This window comes from Bubalus bubalis, chromosome 12 (assembly GCF_019923935.1).
Source record: "Bubalus bubalis isolate 160015118507 breed Murrah chromosome 12, NDDB_SH_1, whole genome shotgun sequence".
Taxonomy (NCBI): domain Eukaryota; kingdom Metazoa; phylum Chordata; class Mammalia; order Artiodactyla; family Bovidae; genus Bubalus; species Bubalus bubalis.
In genome coordinates, this window is record NC_059168.1 from 61,906,933 (window position 1) to 61,925,078 (window position 18,146).

General features: G+C 35.1%; 1 protein-coding gene across 5 annotated transcripts in view; it reads right to left on the reverse strand.

Moving 5' to 3' along the window:
- The window catches only part of VPS54 (VPS54 subunit of GARP complex), a 101,764-nt gene that overhangs the window by 20,082 nt on the left and 63,536 nt on the right, over nucleotides 1-18,146 (reverse strand). For 4 of the 5 annotated variants that reach the window (XM_006064792.4, XM_025262327.3, XM_006064793.4 and 1 more), the window contains 7 exons: nucleotides 14,450-14,790; nucleotides 8,934-9,063; nucleotides 8,164-8,345; nucleotides 6,843-6,955; nucleotides 3,749-3,812; nucleotides 1,119-1,224; nucleotides 147-234 (listed from right to left, as the gene is read on the reverse strand). In XM_006064792.4, the coding sequence (XP_006064854.2) occupies nucleotides 147-234; nucleotides 1,119-1,224; nucleotides 3,749-3,812; nucleotides 6,843-6,955; nucleotides 8,164-8,345; nucleotides 8,934-9,063; nucleotides 14,450-14,790 (1,024 nt within the window). Of the gene's footprint in view, nucleotides 1-146; nucleotides 235-761; nucleotides 863-1,118; nucleotides 1,225-3,748; nucleotides 3,813-6,842; nucleotides 6,956-8,163; nucleotides 8,346-8,933; nucleotides 9,064-14,449; nucleotides 14,791-18,146 lie in introns of all 5 variants that reach the window. The other variant, XR_003102501.3, reaches the window with a different exon arrangement.

An 18,146-nucleotide genomic window follows, 5' to 3' on the forward strand; every position in this document is an offset into this window, starting at 1 on the left:
ATGGCAATACATAAAAAAAGTAAAGTAGAACTGTTACTTTTAGAGCCTTTGGTTAGAAGCACAAAAACACCATGTATAATAAAAACCTAAGTATAGTGACATCACTGAAATGCCTCAGCATGTGAATTAAATGCAAGAATCCATACCCAAATTTTTTGTAGTTATTGTTTTTAGTCCAACAACTTGCAGTGCACCAGCTCCAAGAACTAACTGGCAACTTCTTGAATTGAAGTACTAACAAAGGAAGGAAGAGAAAAAAACCAACAATTTATTAAAAACTATACTTTATATGGTGGCAATGTGCTAATTCTAATAATACATTCCTCTTTCCTCTTATGCAAGGACCAAATGAATTTTTCTAGTAGGAGCAATTAGAATTTGTTTATGTAATGACAGAAAAAAAAAAGGGGGGGTGTTTCCCAATAATAGTATTTACAGTCTGGTAGGAAAAAAAGTTGAGAAATTCTAAAAATCAGTTGTTCAAAAATTAATCTTGAATTTGCAATCATAAAACTCGTTGTTTTAGTCTTTTTAATTGGATAGTCCTATTTTCAAAAGGGTAACAAAATCTTTCTGGACTAAAATATGACAACTTTGGCATAGAATTAATTGCTAGATTAGGTATTTGAAAAAATAAAGCCTTTTCTCTATCTAGCATATTTAATATATCTGTTAATATGAAATGGCTGAATAAAACTATCACCACAGTTTCACTTCACATCAATGGTTCTGAAAGAATGATTTAAAGAAAAATCTCTAACCTTAATGAGATGAATTTTGTAAAGTTCAGTGAATTCCTTCCATGCACATTTGAAACCAGTCCAGGTTTTTTGACCTAAGTGGCCTCAGTCATGTTCAGCACCTAACGAACAAATCATCTCCTGTCTCCAATGTCATTAACAACTCTATAGGTGTAATGAGGAATCACTAAATGTTGAGTGAGAAGGAAGCAGGTGGCCTTCAAATAATATGTTGTGAATCAACCACAGCCAAATGTCACAAAATTAATGTCTTAAAGATACCATAACCTTGAAATGTCTTAAGAGTTGGAAGATTACTCACACCCTAATGTATTACTTCTTCCAACTATTTTTCCATAAAAGTGAAATCATACATACCTTCAATAAGTCTGACAGACGAGTGAGCATGTCAGTAGTAACAGATGGGATATTATCCACACACTGGCAATATTCAAGGATAATTCTTATCAACAGCAATACAGTTCTACCCCCCCAAAAAAAGAGAGAGAGATGAACCAGTACGCACTCAAAACAAGAAAAATCAAACTGATTTCACATACAAAAATCAATACTGATCTTGGCAACTGTTCAATGATGTGTTTTACCTATAAGTAGAGCAAGTAGGGACTAGAGTAAGGTAACAGAAAACCTCGAGGGTGTAAAATTAAGAAGGCACTCAGTTTCAAGGTTGTGTAACTGCAGGGCATGCGCTTTCATGACACTGAGAAAGAGTACTTCCTTAAATTTTGTGCTTATGAGCACATCACTCTCTGTGTGACACTTGCAATAAGTAAGTTTTTTCAGTAAGGCAGGTATCCCATTCCTTGGTCAATTTAAAAATCCTTGGCCAACAATGAAAAAAGTTTAAGCAGTGTTTCTGATTATGTAGCAGGTTATCATAGGTGTTGAATTAAGGAAGGGCCTAGTCTAGATTTTCTTAGTGAGATAAAAGAGAAATTGTGGCTTCTGAGAACAATGTATCGCCTAAGAAGCTTACTGATAAGTCACAAAAGGTTTTCCAAAGATGAGAAAGTTATCAGCTCATTAGCAAGATATGTCACAAGCTGAAAAGAGACACTACTGGGAGGTTAAATAAGGTTGAAATTAAGGGGGAAACACCCATTCATTACAGGACATCTAAATTCAATGAGATTCTGAGAAATGAGTGATCCATGTAAAATAATATTTTATAAGTCTGAAGGAGAGAGAGCAGTGCTTCAAGGAGGAGACTATCTAGCCTTTATAACAGCTTAATTGTTAGACCATTCATTACTCTCCATGCATAATCCTAGAGTCTGCTTTACTGGGCAGGAGTCCATTGCTATCGTTTGTAATCTTCTCGCTGAATATACAATACTTCCCCTTTACCCAGAGAGTTCAGCTTTTTGGCAGTAGTCTCTTAGCTTAAAGAGCAAGAAAGACAGATAGCTAGAGGGGACCATTTCCAATAAGTAAGGGAAGAGTAACAAGACACAGTCCTTCCTCAGTATCCACAGGGGACTGGTTCCAGGATACCCCGGGAATACCAAAACCCATGCATGCTCAAGTCCTTTATATAAAATGGCATAGTAAAGTCTTCCCTCTATATCCATGGGTTCTACATGCTGGTTAGTGGGATGCAGAACCCGCGGATACAGAGGACCAATTGCAATGGGTAATTAAGGAAATAAATGACAATTAGATCAAAGGACTAAAATTACAGTGAGGTTGAAAACAGTTTCATCCTACTAGAAATGGAAAAGAATTCCAGGAAAGAAAGGAATGGAAGCTTTAGCTTACAATGGTTGTACTTTGGAGTTTTGGAGAATATACAAGTTGAGAAAAAGCATAAATTCTATTTACACTAATTGAGTGCTTATTAGGTGCCAAGAAAAATTAAAATGGTAAATGATCCCCATCTTTGAGGAATTCAGATAATAACCAGGGAGATACATACACAAATAAATAACTCTACTACACTGCAGAAAGAGCCATGATAGAGGCACACAGAGTTACAAGGCGAGGATCATTCATTCTTCCAGGAGGGGATGGCTATTTCAGAAAAGACCCATTTAGTGACAAGAAACAAAGAAGAAAAGTGACAAAGAATTATGATATAGATAATGGGAGCTAGATTTTGATTCTAATTCTGGCTCCATGTGGGTAATTTTATATTAAATACTTAACTTCTAAGCTCCAATTCTCTTAACCATAGAAAGGGAACAATAATACCTGAAATGTCTAGTTCATAGTGTGGTTGGAGAGATCAAATAAGATCATATATATGAAAATACCTAAACTATTGTTATGAAAGTATATGAAGATATTATCTTAAGTATCTATTAATAAAAGGCATATAGTCCTAGACAAACAACACTGGAATTTATATTTTTCTTAGTTAACTTGAATTTGAAATACTGTTATTGGTAAAAGAATAAAAGACCTAATGACAAATGATGGTAATGGAAATAACTACCAACAACTATCAACTTCTTGTTAGGTGAACTAGAACTGTGCAAGATGTTTTACAGGAATTACCTGTTTCACAATAATTCTAAGTACAGTACTATTGCCCACATTTTGTTTTACAAAGAAGGAAACTAAGGCACACAGAGTAACTTGCCCAAAGTCACAAAGTAACAGAGTTGCTGGGATTAAAACCTAAGCAGTTTGACTCCAGAGCTCACAACTTCAATAAGCTGCACATTGCACACCAAGAAAAGTTGCAGGTAAAAAAGACAGAACGAGCTTGAGACATTTACAGCAGAGAGCCACTGTAGCACCCGTGGATGTACCTCCAAGTGCTTGTGGTAGGAGAAAAATCAACCAACCCCTTTTTTGTTTAGCCAGTGTAGTCTCTAATGGATACAGAATACTACAAAATAAAAAGGAATCCATAAAATTTATTTAAAATTCTTTGTAAGATTTACAATTGTTAATCTAAAATTTCTAGTTTACATCAAGCTGTAACTAGAAGACCTATATTTTAAATACTTGACTCAACTAATAAAGAAAAATGTGTCACTCACCCAACAACAGCATACTGTTGCCCCTCAACAGTAAGAACTTCAGCTGGTTTTCTTTCTTCTGTAGCTAGAAAGTTAAAGCAAATAAAGAGACATGGGTATAAGATGAAACAAAATACTGTATAAAAAATTTAAACTAGGAAAAAAACTGAAAAAGTTCCTATTTAAGGCCTGGAACGACCTCATTTTTGCAAATAAACCTACTTCTTGGAAAATAATTTAGCACAAAATAAGTAAAGTATATTGGATTTGGAATCAGAGAAATTTGAATTTGAGTTCCAATATTACCAATTACTGGATAAATGACTTCGGACCAATTACTTCTTTTGAGTCTCAGTATTTGTATCCATTAAACATAGACAACGATATCTATCTTTAAGTGTAGTTGTCAGTGAAAGAGATAATGCTTACAAACTGGCTATCCTCTAGGTCTGGTACATGGCAGATGACTGATAAGAAGTAAAAGAAGAAGAGTGTTATTAGTCTGGAAAGGCATAACCAGCATTTCAACTGATTTTCTTTATTATAATCTTTAGAATACAAGTTAATACGTAAATTCAGTGGAGAGATTATATATTTAGTTTTTATGATCTTTATCCAAAAGTTACTTTATTTTCAGTACGTGGTATTTTTTATCATTAAAAAACAAAATTCAGTATGTTGAGGTGAAAAGAACAGTGGACTGGATTACTGTCTTGAATCAGCCTATTAAACAGAGTACAGTGGGCAAGTCAGTCATAATGATTCCCTAAGTTTCAAGTCCCTTTGTTCTAAGACATTAAATATCTCCATCCTCATTTCTTTCAAGTAAAGAAATTCAGTGTGATATAATTTCTAATCACAGTTCACTCTATATGTCAGATTAAAGTTTCTTCAGGACAGGGGTTGTGTCTTAACCAACACTCAATACTGCAGAGAAGTGACTTAGCACAGTAGTTAAAAAGGGGCCCTAACATCAGTCTGCCTGCAGTTGGATCCCAGCTCTACCACTTTCTAGCCATGTAACCTTAGGTATGTTGCTTAACTTATTTGTGCCTCAGTTTCCATATCTGTTAAATGGGAATACTACAGCTCATGGACCTGTAAATGAGATAACAATGTAAAGTGCTTAGAACAAACTGTCTAGCAGTGGGTAATCACTAAATTAATATTTACTGCTATCCATTAAACTTCATCTCCCCAATGCCTTGATAAGTATTTAGTAACTCAATAAATGGATGATAGGTGAATGAATATAACCCAGGATCCTTCATTTTGCATGAACTAGTAAAATATTAATGAATTTCTAATAGCATATACTTTCTTCCTGGTCAGAGAAAAACAAAAGACAGAGCAGGGTTTGGAAGAGAAACTTTCTACTGTCTGTATCCTACAAAGAGGAAGTGAAAATAAATAGTTCACTCTGTGGGAAAAACACATGATAAATTAAGTCACTTTTAGAGTTATGATTTTAATTCAAAACTGGAATGTGTTCAGGATAGTGAACTCCAATCAAACACAGCTTGAAAGAACAGATGGGTAATAAGTCCTATAATTTTAAGTTTGTGATTTAGAATGATCAGAGTGTCTTATTTTTCTTTCAGTCTTTGCCACTTAAACACTTTTGCTTTGCTAATATCATACAATCAATTTAAAAATTGTGACCACCACCCAACACTGTTATCTACTAAAAATGGTCACTAAACAACAGAAATTTACTTGATTTCTTCAATTTCTCTCTCGACTGGATTGGAATTACTCTAATTTTCACCTGTTCCTCACCCCCTCTCGTTACAGTGGGCAGAGGGAGCCCCTCTCTTGAACTGTGGATTCAATTCCAGGGGTCCTACCCCTACAATCACTCTATGTCACTCTTATTTTAAATCAACCTTCTTCCTCTTTCTATTAAGCATAAAAATATAATTCAGTTTCTCTTATCTTAAAATTCTTCTCTCAATTCCCTAAGTGAATTTAAAGGTAATAGTCTCTCTAACAGCTCTTGTGTATCTAGCTGCCACTTCATCATTTACTTTCCCCTTAGGGCCAAACTTGAAAGGCCTGTTTGAAAAGGTAGCCTTACACTCGTCTACCTTTCCTTACCTTCTGAATTACTCAGCAATGAACTACAATCTGGCTCTATCAGGCCACTGAATTAAAAAGACAGCAAATGATCTCCTGTGTGTCAAACAAGTGGTCACTATCAGTCTTTCTCTTGCAATACAGTTGCATTTTATGGTACAGTATACAATTTTTAAATATTTCTATGTAAAAATATTAAATTTTCATTAAATGCATAAAAACTGAAAGTGCAACTGCCTCCTCCATTAAAAATATTCAAGAACTTCATAACTACAATGCATCCTGGTATTACACTTTAACTCACATACAAAAATATTTCTAGCCATTGTGTATCTTTCACAAGAAACCTGATTGATATTTAATACCAATGACAATTTTCTTCTTGAAACTCTAATTTTTTAACTTTTGTCTTCTAGATTGTCCTGCCTCCCTGCCCTTCCTCTGTAGTATCCTGCATAATTTTCTTTTTCTATGGTTCTTTACATTTTGTTTTTCTCTATCATATTAAGACTACCTTACTTATGATTGCTAATAAATATATTTTTCATTAGACTTAGCCCTTTTAAAGTAAAATTATACCTTTATCTGTCTCAATATCTGACACATAGTAGACGCTTACCAGTATAATACATATTCTCTAAACAATATAGAACAGTGGTTAAGAACACAGCTATAAAATTACATAAAGTTGGTTTCAAATCACAGATCTTCATTTATACCGAATTCCTTAACCCCTGGCAGCCTCATGCCTCTTCAATATTAAACAAGGTAACAATAGTATCTTTATCATAGGTTGTTGGGAGAGTAAATGCATGTAAAGCACTTGGTCCAATGTTTGGAATATGGTTAATATTCAATAAATATTTTAAATTATTATAAATTGCCACATACTTTTCAAGTCAACTACTTACTAACTAAGCTGGGAATATGAGTTCTAAGGTTTCCAAGAGGCACTATCAATTAAAAAAATATTAAGCACTCTTACAAAATGAACAAACAATATAAAATTGAAACAGAATGTGTGAAAGAGTACACATACCCCCTGATTTTTTTTCAGGTAAAGCAATCTTTCCATCTGATATAGAATCAACAAGATCCTGAAATTCTGCAGGAACATCAGCTTGCTTCCAGCGTTCATTGTCTAAGAGAAGGCTATTCAAAAGTAAAAATAAAGATAAACTTTAATCATATTTCAACCCTATCTCCTAGGGTGAAAAGAAAAGGAAAAGTCAAGTGAGTACTTAAGACTTACATATTTAAGACTACATGTATCTTAGTTAAATTCAAGTAAAGCCCATGCAGTACAAGGCATTTGACTTTCTAAACAGTAATGGTCATTAGCTGTTGCTAGTACGTGAGACTTTTAAAAAGTGCTGAACATTGAACTGATTGAAAGAGACACGTGTACCCCAATGTTCATCGCAGCACTGTTTATAATAGCCAGGACATGGAAGCAACCTAGATGTCCATCAGCAGATGAATGGATAAGAAAGCTGTGGTACATATACACAATGGAGTATTACTCAGCCATTAAAAAGAATACATTTGGATCAGTTCTAATGAGATGGATGAAACTGGAGCCTATTATACTGAGTGAAGCAAGCCAGAAAAAACACCAATACAGTATACTAATGCATATATATGGAATTTAGAAAGATGGTTAACGACAACCCTGTATGTGAGACAGCAAAAGAGACACAGATGTATAGAACAGTCTTTTGGACTCTGTGGGAGAGGGGCTGGGGGATGATTTGGGAGAATGGCATGGAAACGTGTATAATATCATATAAGAAACGAATCGCCAGTCCAGGTTCGATGCAGGATACAGGAAGCTTGGGGCTGGTGCACTGGGATGACCCAGAGGGATGGTATGGGGAGGGAGGTGGGAGGGGGGGTTCAGGATGGGGAACACGTGTACACCCGTGGTGGATTCATGTTGATGTATGGCAAAACCAATACAATATTGTAAAGTAAAAAAAAAAAAAAAAAAAAAGTGCTGAACAGCTTAATAAACTGAGGTCATTCATAAATAGTACAAATAATTTTAGGAAATATTTTCCTTTTTATATCTCTTAGCTTACTTAGTCAAGAAGAATGGTAAAACATAATTAACTTCACTTTGAATGGGAAAGCAAAAGTCAGTCTATCAGGATAAGTACTTTCATGGAAATAAACATCCTAACTCCATTTTCAAAAGTCAAGAAATGGTGATTTTAATTACACAATGTCTATAATTAAAAAGAAAAACAACTGTCAGGGCTTTTAATTGACCAATCAATGAAGTTTCCTCTTTTAAATATAACTGTGTTTTATAAAGAAAAGGGGGAAAAAAATGAACAGAATGGACATGGTAATAATACCTGAGTTTGGTTTTTCTCTCTTCATGAAACCTATTTACAAATTTATTTGCTTGGCTCTGAAGTGCTCCAAGTAATGACATGCTTTTTCTTCCACATATCTGTTCAGTCTCTAAAATGAATGTTTCCATTAATCTGGAAAGTGATATGAATTCCGTGGAATTTAGCTTCTCAAGAAAACCATCCTAAATTTTAAAGATAACATAATATTCATGAGTTAGTATAATACAAAATATGGAATAGCTATAAAACTAACTTAAACAACATTAATTATTTTATAATACTTATACTAATTCCTAAAAATTATTTTAAGATAATTTATAATGAAATTTCCCAATACTTTAGTCCCAGAAATCAAGCATTGAAAGTTTAAGATGTCTAAATTTTATTCTGATCCCTTTAAGATAAAGTAACTCAAATAAATTCAGGTCATACTACACAATTTTCATAATACTGGAGAACAACTAATTTTCTTAATAAATTATTTGGTTAGTAATACACATATATATGTATAAAAACTGCATATTAATTTCAAATATTTATTAAGTCTTTTAATCATTTATTTGAAATTCAAGCTCAAGTTTTACTATTTCTTTTATTTGGATTATTTTGCATTTCAGCACCTCCCTAATAGATCACACCAGTACCTTATTAAGTGTTAAAAATATAATATGCATTATGCAGAATATAGGGATACAAGCAAGGATATATTCTAGATTTTCAAAGTAATTTTACTATGTAAAAAATATCTAAACTTTATCAAAACAAATAACCTTTGCTCTTGACATGAGAAATTTGACGGCTCGATCATGGCATATATCTGAGGCACTATATAATAACTCCTGGATATTATTTGCCAGCTTTCCTAGCTCTAAGTCACTTAATTTCACATCTTCATTGACCCTGAAAATGACAAAAAAGATTAAGTCAAGAAAAGTTATGAACACACTGATCTCCACAGATGACATACCAATAAAAAACAAAAAGCTATAAAATTTACATTTAAGGGAAAAATCTGTTTTGACGTATCATACAGTTTTAATTTTGTGGCAGGGCATCATATAAGCAAGTTCAGATAGTACAAATAAATTTTTCCCTAATCTTGAATAATCTCTCTCTGCTGTAGTATTTTTAATACTTAATTCAGACTCTGACTGGAAATTCTGAAAAAACTATGGCAAAAAACAAACAAAACAAAACATTAGATATAAGGTCATAGCTATGGCAGGTTGTGCACAGGTTGCCCAGGATGACATAGTGGAAGGAAGAGGAAAGAAATGGAAGGAAACAAACAGGCCTGCTTTTTGCTTATGATTATAAATGACTATTAACAGTTAGATCAACTGAACTAATATTTCTTAAGCATTTATTGTATTTAAGTACTAGACACTGGAGAGAATATGTTTTCTTAAGGAACTTACAATTAAATAGGAGTATTTATAATATGTAATGCATTTATTCCAATTTTGAGGAAGAAATGTAAAGACTTTTTGTCTTTTTATGCATTACCCCTCCCCCCACTAAGAGAGTGTATAAAGACCACTGATTTTGTACCAAAAATTCAGCTTAGTGTTAAAGTGAAGTGCCTTAGCATAATTTTTCTATGTGGTGGCTTAGCAGTAAAGAATCTGTCTGTCAATGCAGGAGACGTGGGTTTGTTCCCTGGATTGGGAAGATCCCCTGGAGAAGGAAATGTCAACCCACTCCAGTATTCTCACCTGGGAAATACCATGGACAGAGAAACCTGACAGGCTACTGTCCATGGGGTTGTAAAAGAGCCAGACACTACTTGGTGACCAAAGAATGACAACTTTCAAAGACATTTCAAAGAGGCTGTGATGTCTATTAATTTGAGGCAAACTACTGGGTTAAGGTATTGAAGAAAGTTATTACCTGCTATCCTTTAAAGTTATGTCATAAAGTTTATTTACTAGTGTTTAAAATAATAGAAGGATTAATATTTTTAAAACACTTTCAGATACAGTATCTTAACGGTTCTCACACTCTGAGACAGACAGATAAACTCCTACTTAACAGATGAGGATACTGAATCTTGAAAGTTTAAGTGATCTACCCAAGGTCACAAGGTTAAAAGCATGAGACTAGAACCCAGAATTAGTCTAATTCTATTTCTAACCTGCTAAGCTTCCTCTATTCCAACATTTACTTCTATAAACAGCCAAAGTGCTATTTCAGTACCACTTCCCATAAAGCTGGGAAGTTTGAGCTTCATAAATTAATTTATTTGATTATTTGTAATTTTGCTTTTAAAAAAGATTTTTAAAATTTTAAGTCTAATTGGATCTCTTTACTGTTGACAGGAAAAACAAAAAGCTGCTCACAAACATGAACCAGTGTCTGGTTACATATACAAAAGAGTTGAAAGCAGGATCTCAAAGAGGTATTTGCACACTCATGTTCAAAGTAGCACTATTTAGAACAGCAAGGGATGGAAGCAATCCAAGAGTCCACTGACAGATAAATGGGTAAAATGTGGTATATACCTACAATGGAATATCATTCAGTCTCAAAAAGAGAAGGAAATTCTGACATGTTACAATATAGATGAAACTTAAAGACATCTCTGTGCTTAGTCACTCAGTCCTGTCTGACTCTTGGGAACCAATGGACTATAGCCCACCAGGCTCCTCTGTCCCTGGATTCTCCAGGCAAGAATACTAGAGTGGATTGCCATTTCCTCCTCCAGGGGATAGTTCCTACCCAGGGATCAAACCCGAGTCTCCTGCATTATCAGGCGGGATCTTTACCACTAGCGCCACCTGGGACACCCCTAAAGACACTATGCTAAACAAAATAAGACCGTCTCAAAAGGACAAACAGTGTATGATTCCACTTATATGAAGTACTTAGAGTTACTGAACTCATAGAGATACAAAGTAAAAGGGTAGTTGCCAGGGGATTGGTAGGGGAGGATATGGGGAGTTACTGTTTAATGTGCACTGGGTTTCAGATTTGCAAGAAGAAAAAGATCTCGAGAGTGGTTGTACAACTATGTGAATATATTTACCACTGCTGAACTGTGCACTTAGAAATGGCTAGGATGATAAACTGCATGTGTTTTTTTAACCACAATTTAAAACTAAAAAGTTTTTAAAATCTACAATAGTTTCTAATCCCATCCATTATTTTTTCTTTCCCATTTCCTGCCTGGGAAATTTACTCTTTTGTGCCCATATTTACATTGCAATAAACTTACAAAGTTGTAGGTTATTTTGATAATGTAAGAAAACAAGGAAAATCTATCACTAAAAAAGACACAAAAATCAGACATCATTTCTGCATGTCCTGTATCTGTGACACAATTACATACTGAGAAAACACTTGACACAGGGAAGAACTAGTTAGGGTTAAATGTATAAATATATTTAATCAGTCCATTGCCCCTTTGGCAATGGAAAGTGGGTAGTTTCCAGACATTTATGTACCTATGAAACACAGAAGGAACAATTTATAGATGCTCTGTAATCATGCTATGGGAGCACATCATTGTGGAAAGCCAGAGAAGCTCTAAAGTGCATAGTGAGCCACAATGGAGGTGGGAGGGGTGGGTTAAAATCTGAGACTGCATTTTATTTAAAGGAATCCTAAATAATATAGGCACATTTTCCAGCTATCTTTTAATATCTCTTCTCTCTTCTGCCACAGTAACAGTTTTAGCTATCAAATAGCCAACAAGCTATACACTATTTCTCAAGCCTCTCTTACAGCAATATATAGACATGTGAAAATATTCTAGCCACTAGAATGTGGGATTGCAAATTCTGAATTGTGCTCTTAAATAGAAAGGAGAAATATGAAAAGTTTATGTGACAGTAACAAGAGAGCTAACAAAGCTAAAATATATACAGATTTGTAACATCTAAGGCATCTTGGGAGAACAATAAAAGGTAGGAGAAATTATCAGATATAAAGGCTAATTAAAAAGATATAACTAATATAATCTTACTTAATGGTACTGGTGCTAAGACAGACAACTGAACAAAACAGAGTCTAGAAACAGACTCATTTATATATGAATATTTAATTTAAGGCAAGAGTGGTACTATATAGCAATGGGTAAGACAGTCTTTTCAATAAATGGTGTGAGGTCAAAAAGATACCTACATGGGAAAAAAGAAAATAACCTCACACAACACACAAAAATCAATTTCAGATATGCTGTGGATCTAAATGTGCAAGGGACATCAACAAATCTTCCAGAAAAAAGCAAGAAACTATCATCAAAGTCTTAGGGTAGTGAAAGATTTTCTTCAATAGGACACACAAAAAAACGTAAACCATTAAAGGAAAGAATGAATCATAAGATTATATTAAAGTTAAGAACTCTTGTTCACAAAAGACCCCAATAAGAAAGTGAAAAGCCAGCCCACAGAGTGGGAGAAGGCATTTGCATCATGGACCAACTGACAAAGGGCTGTGTTGAGGCTACATAAAGAACTCCCATAATCAGTAAGAAATAAAAGGCAAACCAAGAGAGAAGTGGGCAAAGGATTTATAGGTACTTCACAAGAGGATATTCAAACAGCCAGTAAATACATGAAAAGTGTCCTCTTACCAATCATCAGGGAAATAGAAATTTAAACTATTACACCTGTGACATACCAAAATGTTTTACTAACATGTGAAAGACTGACAAGACCAAGATGAATGAAGATGTGGAGAGAGAGGAATGCTTCTACACAGCTGATAGGACTGTAAAGGCATACAATCACTTTGGGAAATTATTTGGCTTTAGTTAAATTGACTATTCACATACTTATTTTTAGGTATATATTCAACAGAAATACTTATGACACGTACACCAAAGACATCTATAAGAACAGTCACAACAAACTGAAAATAATCCAAACTTCATCAACAGCAGAATGATACACACACTGTTGTGCAGTCAGAAAGTGGAACATCTATATACAAATAAACTTAGAAAAAGCAACTTAGAAAAATATCACAAATATAATGGGAAATGAAAGAAATTAGAGACTAAAGACCATAATTCAATGGTTCCATTTATATAAAAGTTTAAAACCTGGAAAAATCAATAGTTTTAATGGTTTCCTTTGGGAAAAAGTGAAAGCACAGTGGCAATACAGTGCTTCAAAAGACCTGGTAATGTTCTGTCTCTTAACTTGAGTGGTAATTCTATTAATATATTGCTTAAACTATATATGTTTTAACATCTCTTTTAACAGCAGTTTTAGACTGAACCCTAATCAATATATGTGAAAATATAAGCCTAAACAGAGAAAAAAATATTTTTATTTATAGGTAGTTCAGGGTTTGCTTGATTGATAGCGGGGAGGGGAGGTGTTACAGTTGACTCTACACTATAACTGCAACCTAATAAGCTCCTAGGCCATAATCTGACTTTTATCAAAATGAACAAAAATACTGAGTTGCTATTACTCTTAATAATTACAAAATATAAATGATGTTCTCGGACCAGAAAGATTTTATTGGCTTTATTTTGCTTCTGTTCTTTCTATTCAAAACACTTAATGGAGTGTATGGATTAGATGGTAATAATTGATCAGTGTTCTCTTGATTTTCACTAGTATACTGCAGTTATTAGAAAGTGTTATTGTATTTAGGAAATACATGCTAAAGTATTTGGGACATCAAGTCTGAAATCTACTGTCAAATGACTGAGTAAAAATTTTAACATGAGAGAAAAAGAAAGGAGAGACAGAAAGAAATCGAGAAAGGGAAAAAGAGGGCAATGTGATATAGACTTAACTGGGGAAGCAAGGTGAAGGGTAGAGGTTTTTTTTAATAATTCTGGCGACTTTTCTGTAAATCTGAAATTATTTCACAATAAGTTTTAAAAAGTAATATTTAAAAAGACAGTGTGACCCACTTGGAAACTCATGCCTTTGAACAACTGAAAATCGTAAACCAAATACATCTTTACTATATACAAAAGTGATACAGTAAAAGAAACATAACCAAGGAAATACTGACCTGAGTTCCAGGACAGGTTCTGCCACTAATGACTTTAAATAAGCCATCTAAACTCTCCAAATTGAAGGTATTTAATTAAATGGTTTCTTCTCGGACTTAAAATTCTATAATTCTCATTTCCAAAACTCACCTCCTTACCGTCCATAAATTTTCAAAAATATATATGTTTCATAAAATTTATTTATTTTTGTTAAATTCCAAAAGACTGAATTATATATGGTTTTTCAATAAACTGAATAATCAGTCTTATTTAAACCATTAATAAGATGACTCAAGGTCTTGTTAATCTGGCAACAGTCACCATACTCACATAATATCCACAGCTCCTGGAGTAACAGATGATGATATCTGCTCTTTGCTGGATGAAGAATCAGTAGTACATTCTGGTTCGGATACAGAATCACTGCTGCAGGGCTCACTATTTGGAGATGCATTTCTTTGAGAGGTAGTATCTATGGCTATAGGTGTTAATTCACTCTCACTAAATGCATCACTTATAAACATGCCTTCATGGATTAAATAAGCCACTTCTGTGTCTAGTGAATTATCTTTTGCAGCATTTTTCTGTTGTGAAATCTCTTCCAATTCTCTAGTCCTTTGGTTTTTGTCAAGAACTGAGAGAACAACACTATGAATGATATTTAAGGTTGCCTAGAAGAAAACAGGATACATTTTTAATTTATATAAAATATTTTGTACCAAGGTTTCAAAAGTGAACTGATTGTGCATGTTTGAGCATTTTACAAACGAGTCAAGGTCATGTATATATCAGAATTTCTATCTCCGGTTACACAATAAAGGTGACTGGTGAAAAAAGAACTACTGAAGAGATGGGTTCCCTTTAAAGTTTAGACATAGGGCTATACTTAGAAATTAATTTTGTAAATGGTGATCTCCCTAAAATACAGTGCATATTTCTCTCACTTCTTAAATAGGTTACATTGAACATAACTTGACTATCAGAGGATCATATTCATTGATGTGCTTACTTAAAAAGAAAACACAATCTGTATTCCTTACCATATCTACTTTTATATCCATTTCTCCTCATCTCACATCTTTTCTCACACATTCAGTGTTCTCGAGACATTCTGGTTCTCTTCCTATTCTTTAAAATTTCACTGTTTCCATCTCAGTACCTTTGTTGTTTCCTCTGCCGGGAATGCTCTTCACCTTGATGTTTACATACACGTTTCCTTTTCATCACTAAGGTTCTTGCACAAATGTCACTTCCTCAAAGAAGCCTCCTCTAACTCCTATCAGCAATCCTATCCCATTAATCGATTTTTAAAAAATATCAGTTATCACTTTTAATTTTTCAGTTCTAGGTCTCTTTCCACTACGGTGTTAGCTCCATGAGATACTGTATCCTACTGCCTAGAACAATAAGTACCGTGCACGGAGGAGGTATTTAATAAATACTGAAAGGCAGAAGAATTAAGCGTAAATTTACGTAAATCATTGTCTTCATGGACTACTAAGAAATAAGGAGCTATATTCCTACTTTAACATTCAAAGTTGAACTCTAACAACCTGCTGTCCCTTTCTCAAAATTCTTTATTTCTTTTTCAGGATCTGCATGGTTCTAGGGAAGCAGACTCCAAATTTAAGTCTCCAAAGATAGGATAAGGGTCTAAGGTGGGCCAATCAGCAAACGAAACACCTGAGCTTAAAGCTAAAGAAGATACATAGAAGACAGACTGAGAAAAACACAGGAGAACAAAACTAAGGCTTGATAATATCATTAACTTCTCTATTAAACACCTAAAGGTTGACCTACCTATGGATTTTTTTAAGTTATATGAACTAATAAATCCCCTTGTTTAATTAAAACACTCTGTTTCTGTTTTCAGTTCAGTTCAGTTCAGTCAGACAGTCCTGTCCAACTCTTGGCAACCCCATGAACCGCAGCACACCAGGCCTCCCTGTCCATCACCAACTCCTGGAGTCTACCCAAACCCATGTCCATCGAGTAGGTGATGCCATCCAACCATCTCATCCTCTGTTGTCCCCTTCTCCTCCTGCCCTCAATCTTTCCCAGCATCAGGGTCTTTTCAAATGAGTCAGCTCTTCGCAACAGGTGACCAAAGTATTGGAGTTTCAGCTTCAACATCAGCCCTTCCAATGAACACACAGGACTGATCTCCTTTAGGGTGAATTGGTTGGATCTCCTTGCAGTCCAAGGGACCCTCAAGAGTCTTCTCCAACATCACAGCTCAAAGCATCAATTCTTCGGTGCTCAGCTTTCTTTCTAGTCGAACTCTCACATCCATACCTGACCACTGGAAAAACCACAGCCTTGACTAGACAAGACTTTTGTTGGCAAAAACCTCTGCTTTTTAATATGCTATCTAGGTTAGTCATAACTTCCTGCCAAGGAGTAAGCGTCTTTTAATTTCATGGCTGCAATCACCATCTGCAGTGATTTTGGAGCCCCCAAAAATAAAGTTGGCCACTCTTTCCACTGTTTCCCCATCTATTTGCCTGAAGTGATGGGACCAGATGCCATGATCTTAGGTTTCTGAATGTTGAGCTTTAAGCCAACTTTTTCACTCTTCTCTTTCCCTTTCTTCAAGAAGCTCTTTAGTTCCTCTTCATTTTCTGCCATAAGGGTAGTGTCATCTGCATATCTGAGGTTATTGATATTTCTCCCGGCAATCTTCATTTCAGCTTGTGCTTCTCCCAGCCCAGCATTTCTCATGATGTACTCTGCATATAAGTTAAATAAGCAAGGTGACAATATACAACCTTGATGTACTCCTTTTCCTATTTGGAATCAGTCTGTTGTTCCATGTCCAGTTCTAACTGTTGCTTCCTGACCTGCATACAGGTTTCTCAAGAGGCAGGTCAGGTGGTCTGGTATTCCCATCTCTTTCAGAATTTTCCACAGTTTATTGTGATCCACACAGTCAAAGTCTTTGACATAGTCAATAAAGCAGAAATAGATGTTTTTCTGAAACTCTCTTCCTTTTTCCATGATCCAAAGGATGTTGGCAATTTGATCTCTGTTTCCTCTGACTTTTCTAAAACCAGCTTGAACATCTGGAAGTTCACGGTTCGCATATTGCTGAAGCCTGGCTTGGAGAATTTTAAGCATTACTTTACTAGCATGTGAGATGAGTGCAACTGTGCAGTAGTTTGAACATTGCCTTTCTTTAGGACTGGATTGAAAACTGACCTTTTCCAGTCCTGTGGCCAGCGCTGAGTTTTCCAAATTTGCTGGCATATTGAGTGCAGCACTTTCACAGCATCGTCTTTCAGGGTCTGAAATAGCTCAACTGGAATTCCATCACCTCCACTAGCTTTGTTCGTAGTGATGCTTCCTAAGGCCCACTTGACTTCACATCCCAGGATGTCTGGCACTAGGTGAGTGATCACACCATCTTGATTATCTGGGCCGTGAAGATCTTTTTTGTACATTTCTTCTGTGTATTCTTGCCACCTCTTCTTAATAACTTCTGCTTCTGTTAAGTCCCTACCATTTCTGTCCTTTATTATGCCCATCTTTGCATGAAATGTTCTGTTGGTATCTCTATTTTTCTTGAAGAGATCTCTAGTCTTTCCCATTCTATTGTTTTCCTCTATTTCTTTGCACTGATCACTGAGGAAGGCTTTCTTATCTCTACTTGCTATTCTCTGGAACTCTGGATTCAAATGGATATATCTTTCTTTTTCTCCTTTGCTTTTCACTTCCTTTCTTTTCACAGCTATATGTAAGGCCTCCCCAGACAGCCATTTTGCTTTTTCACATTTCTTTTTCTTGGGGATGGTCTTGATTCCTGTCTTTGTACAATGTCACGAACCTCCATCCATAGTTCATCAGGCACTTTGTCTATCAGATCTAGTCCCTTAAATCTATTTCTCACTTCCATTGTATAGTCATATTGCTACTGCTAAGTCACTTCAGTCATGTCAAACTCTGTGTGACCCCACAGACAGCAGCCCACCTGGCTCCCCCATCCCTGGGATTCTCAAAGCAAGAACACTGGAGTGGGTTGCCATTTCCT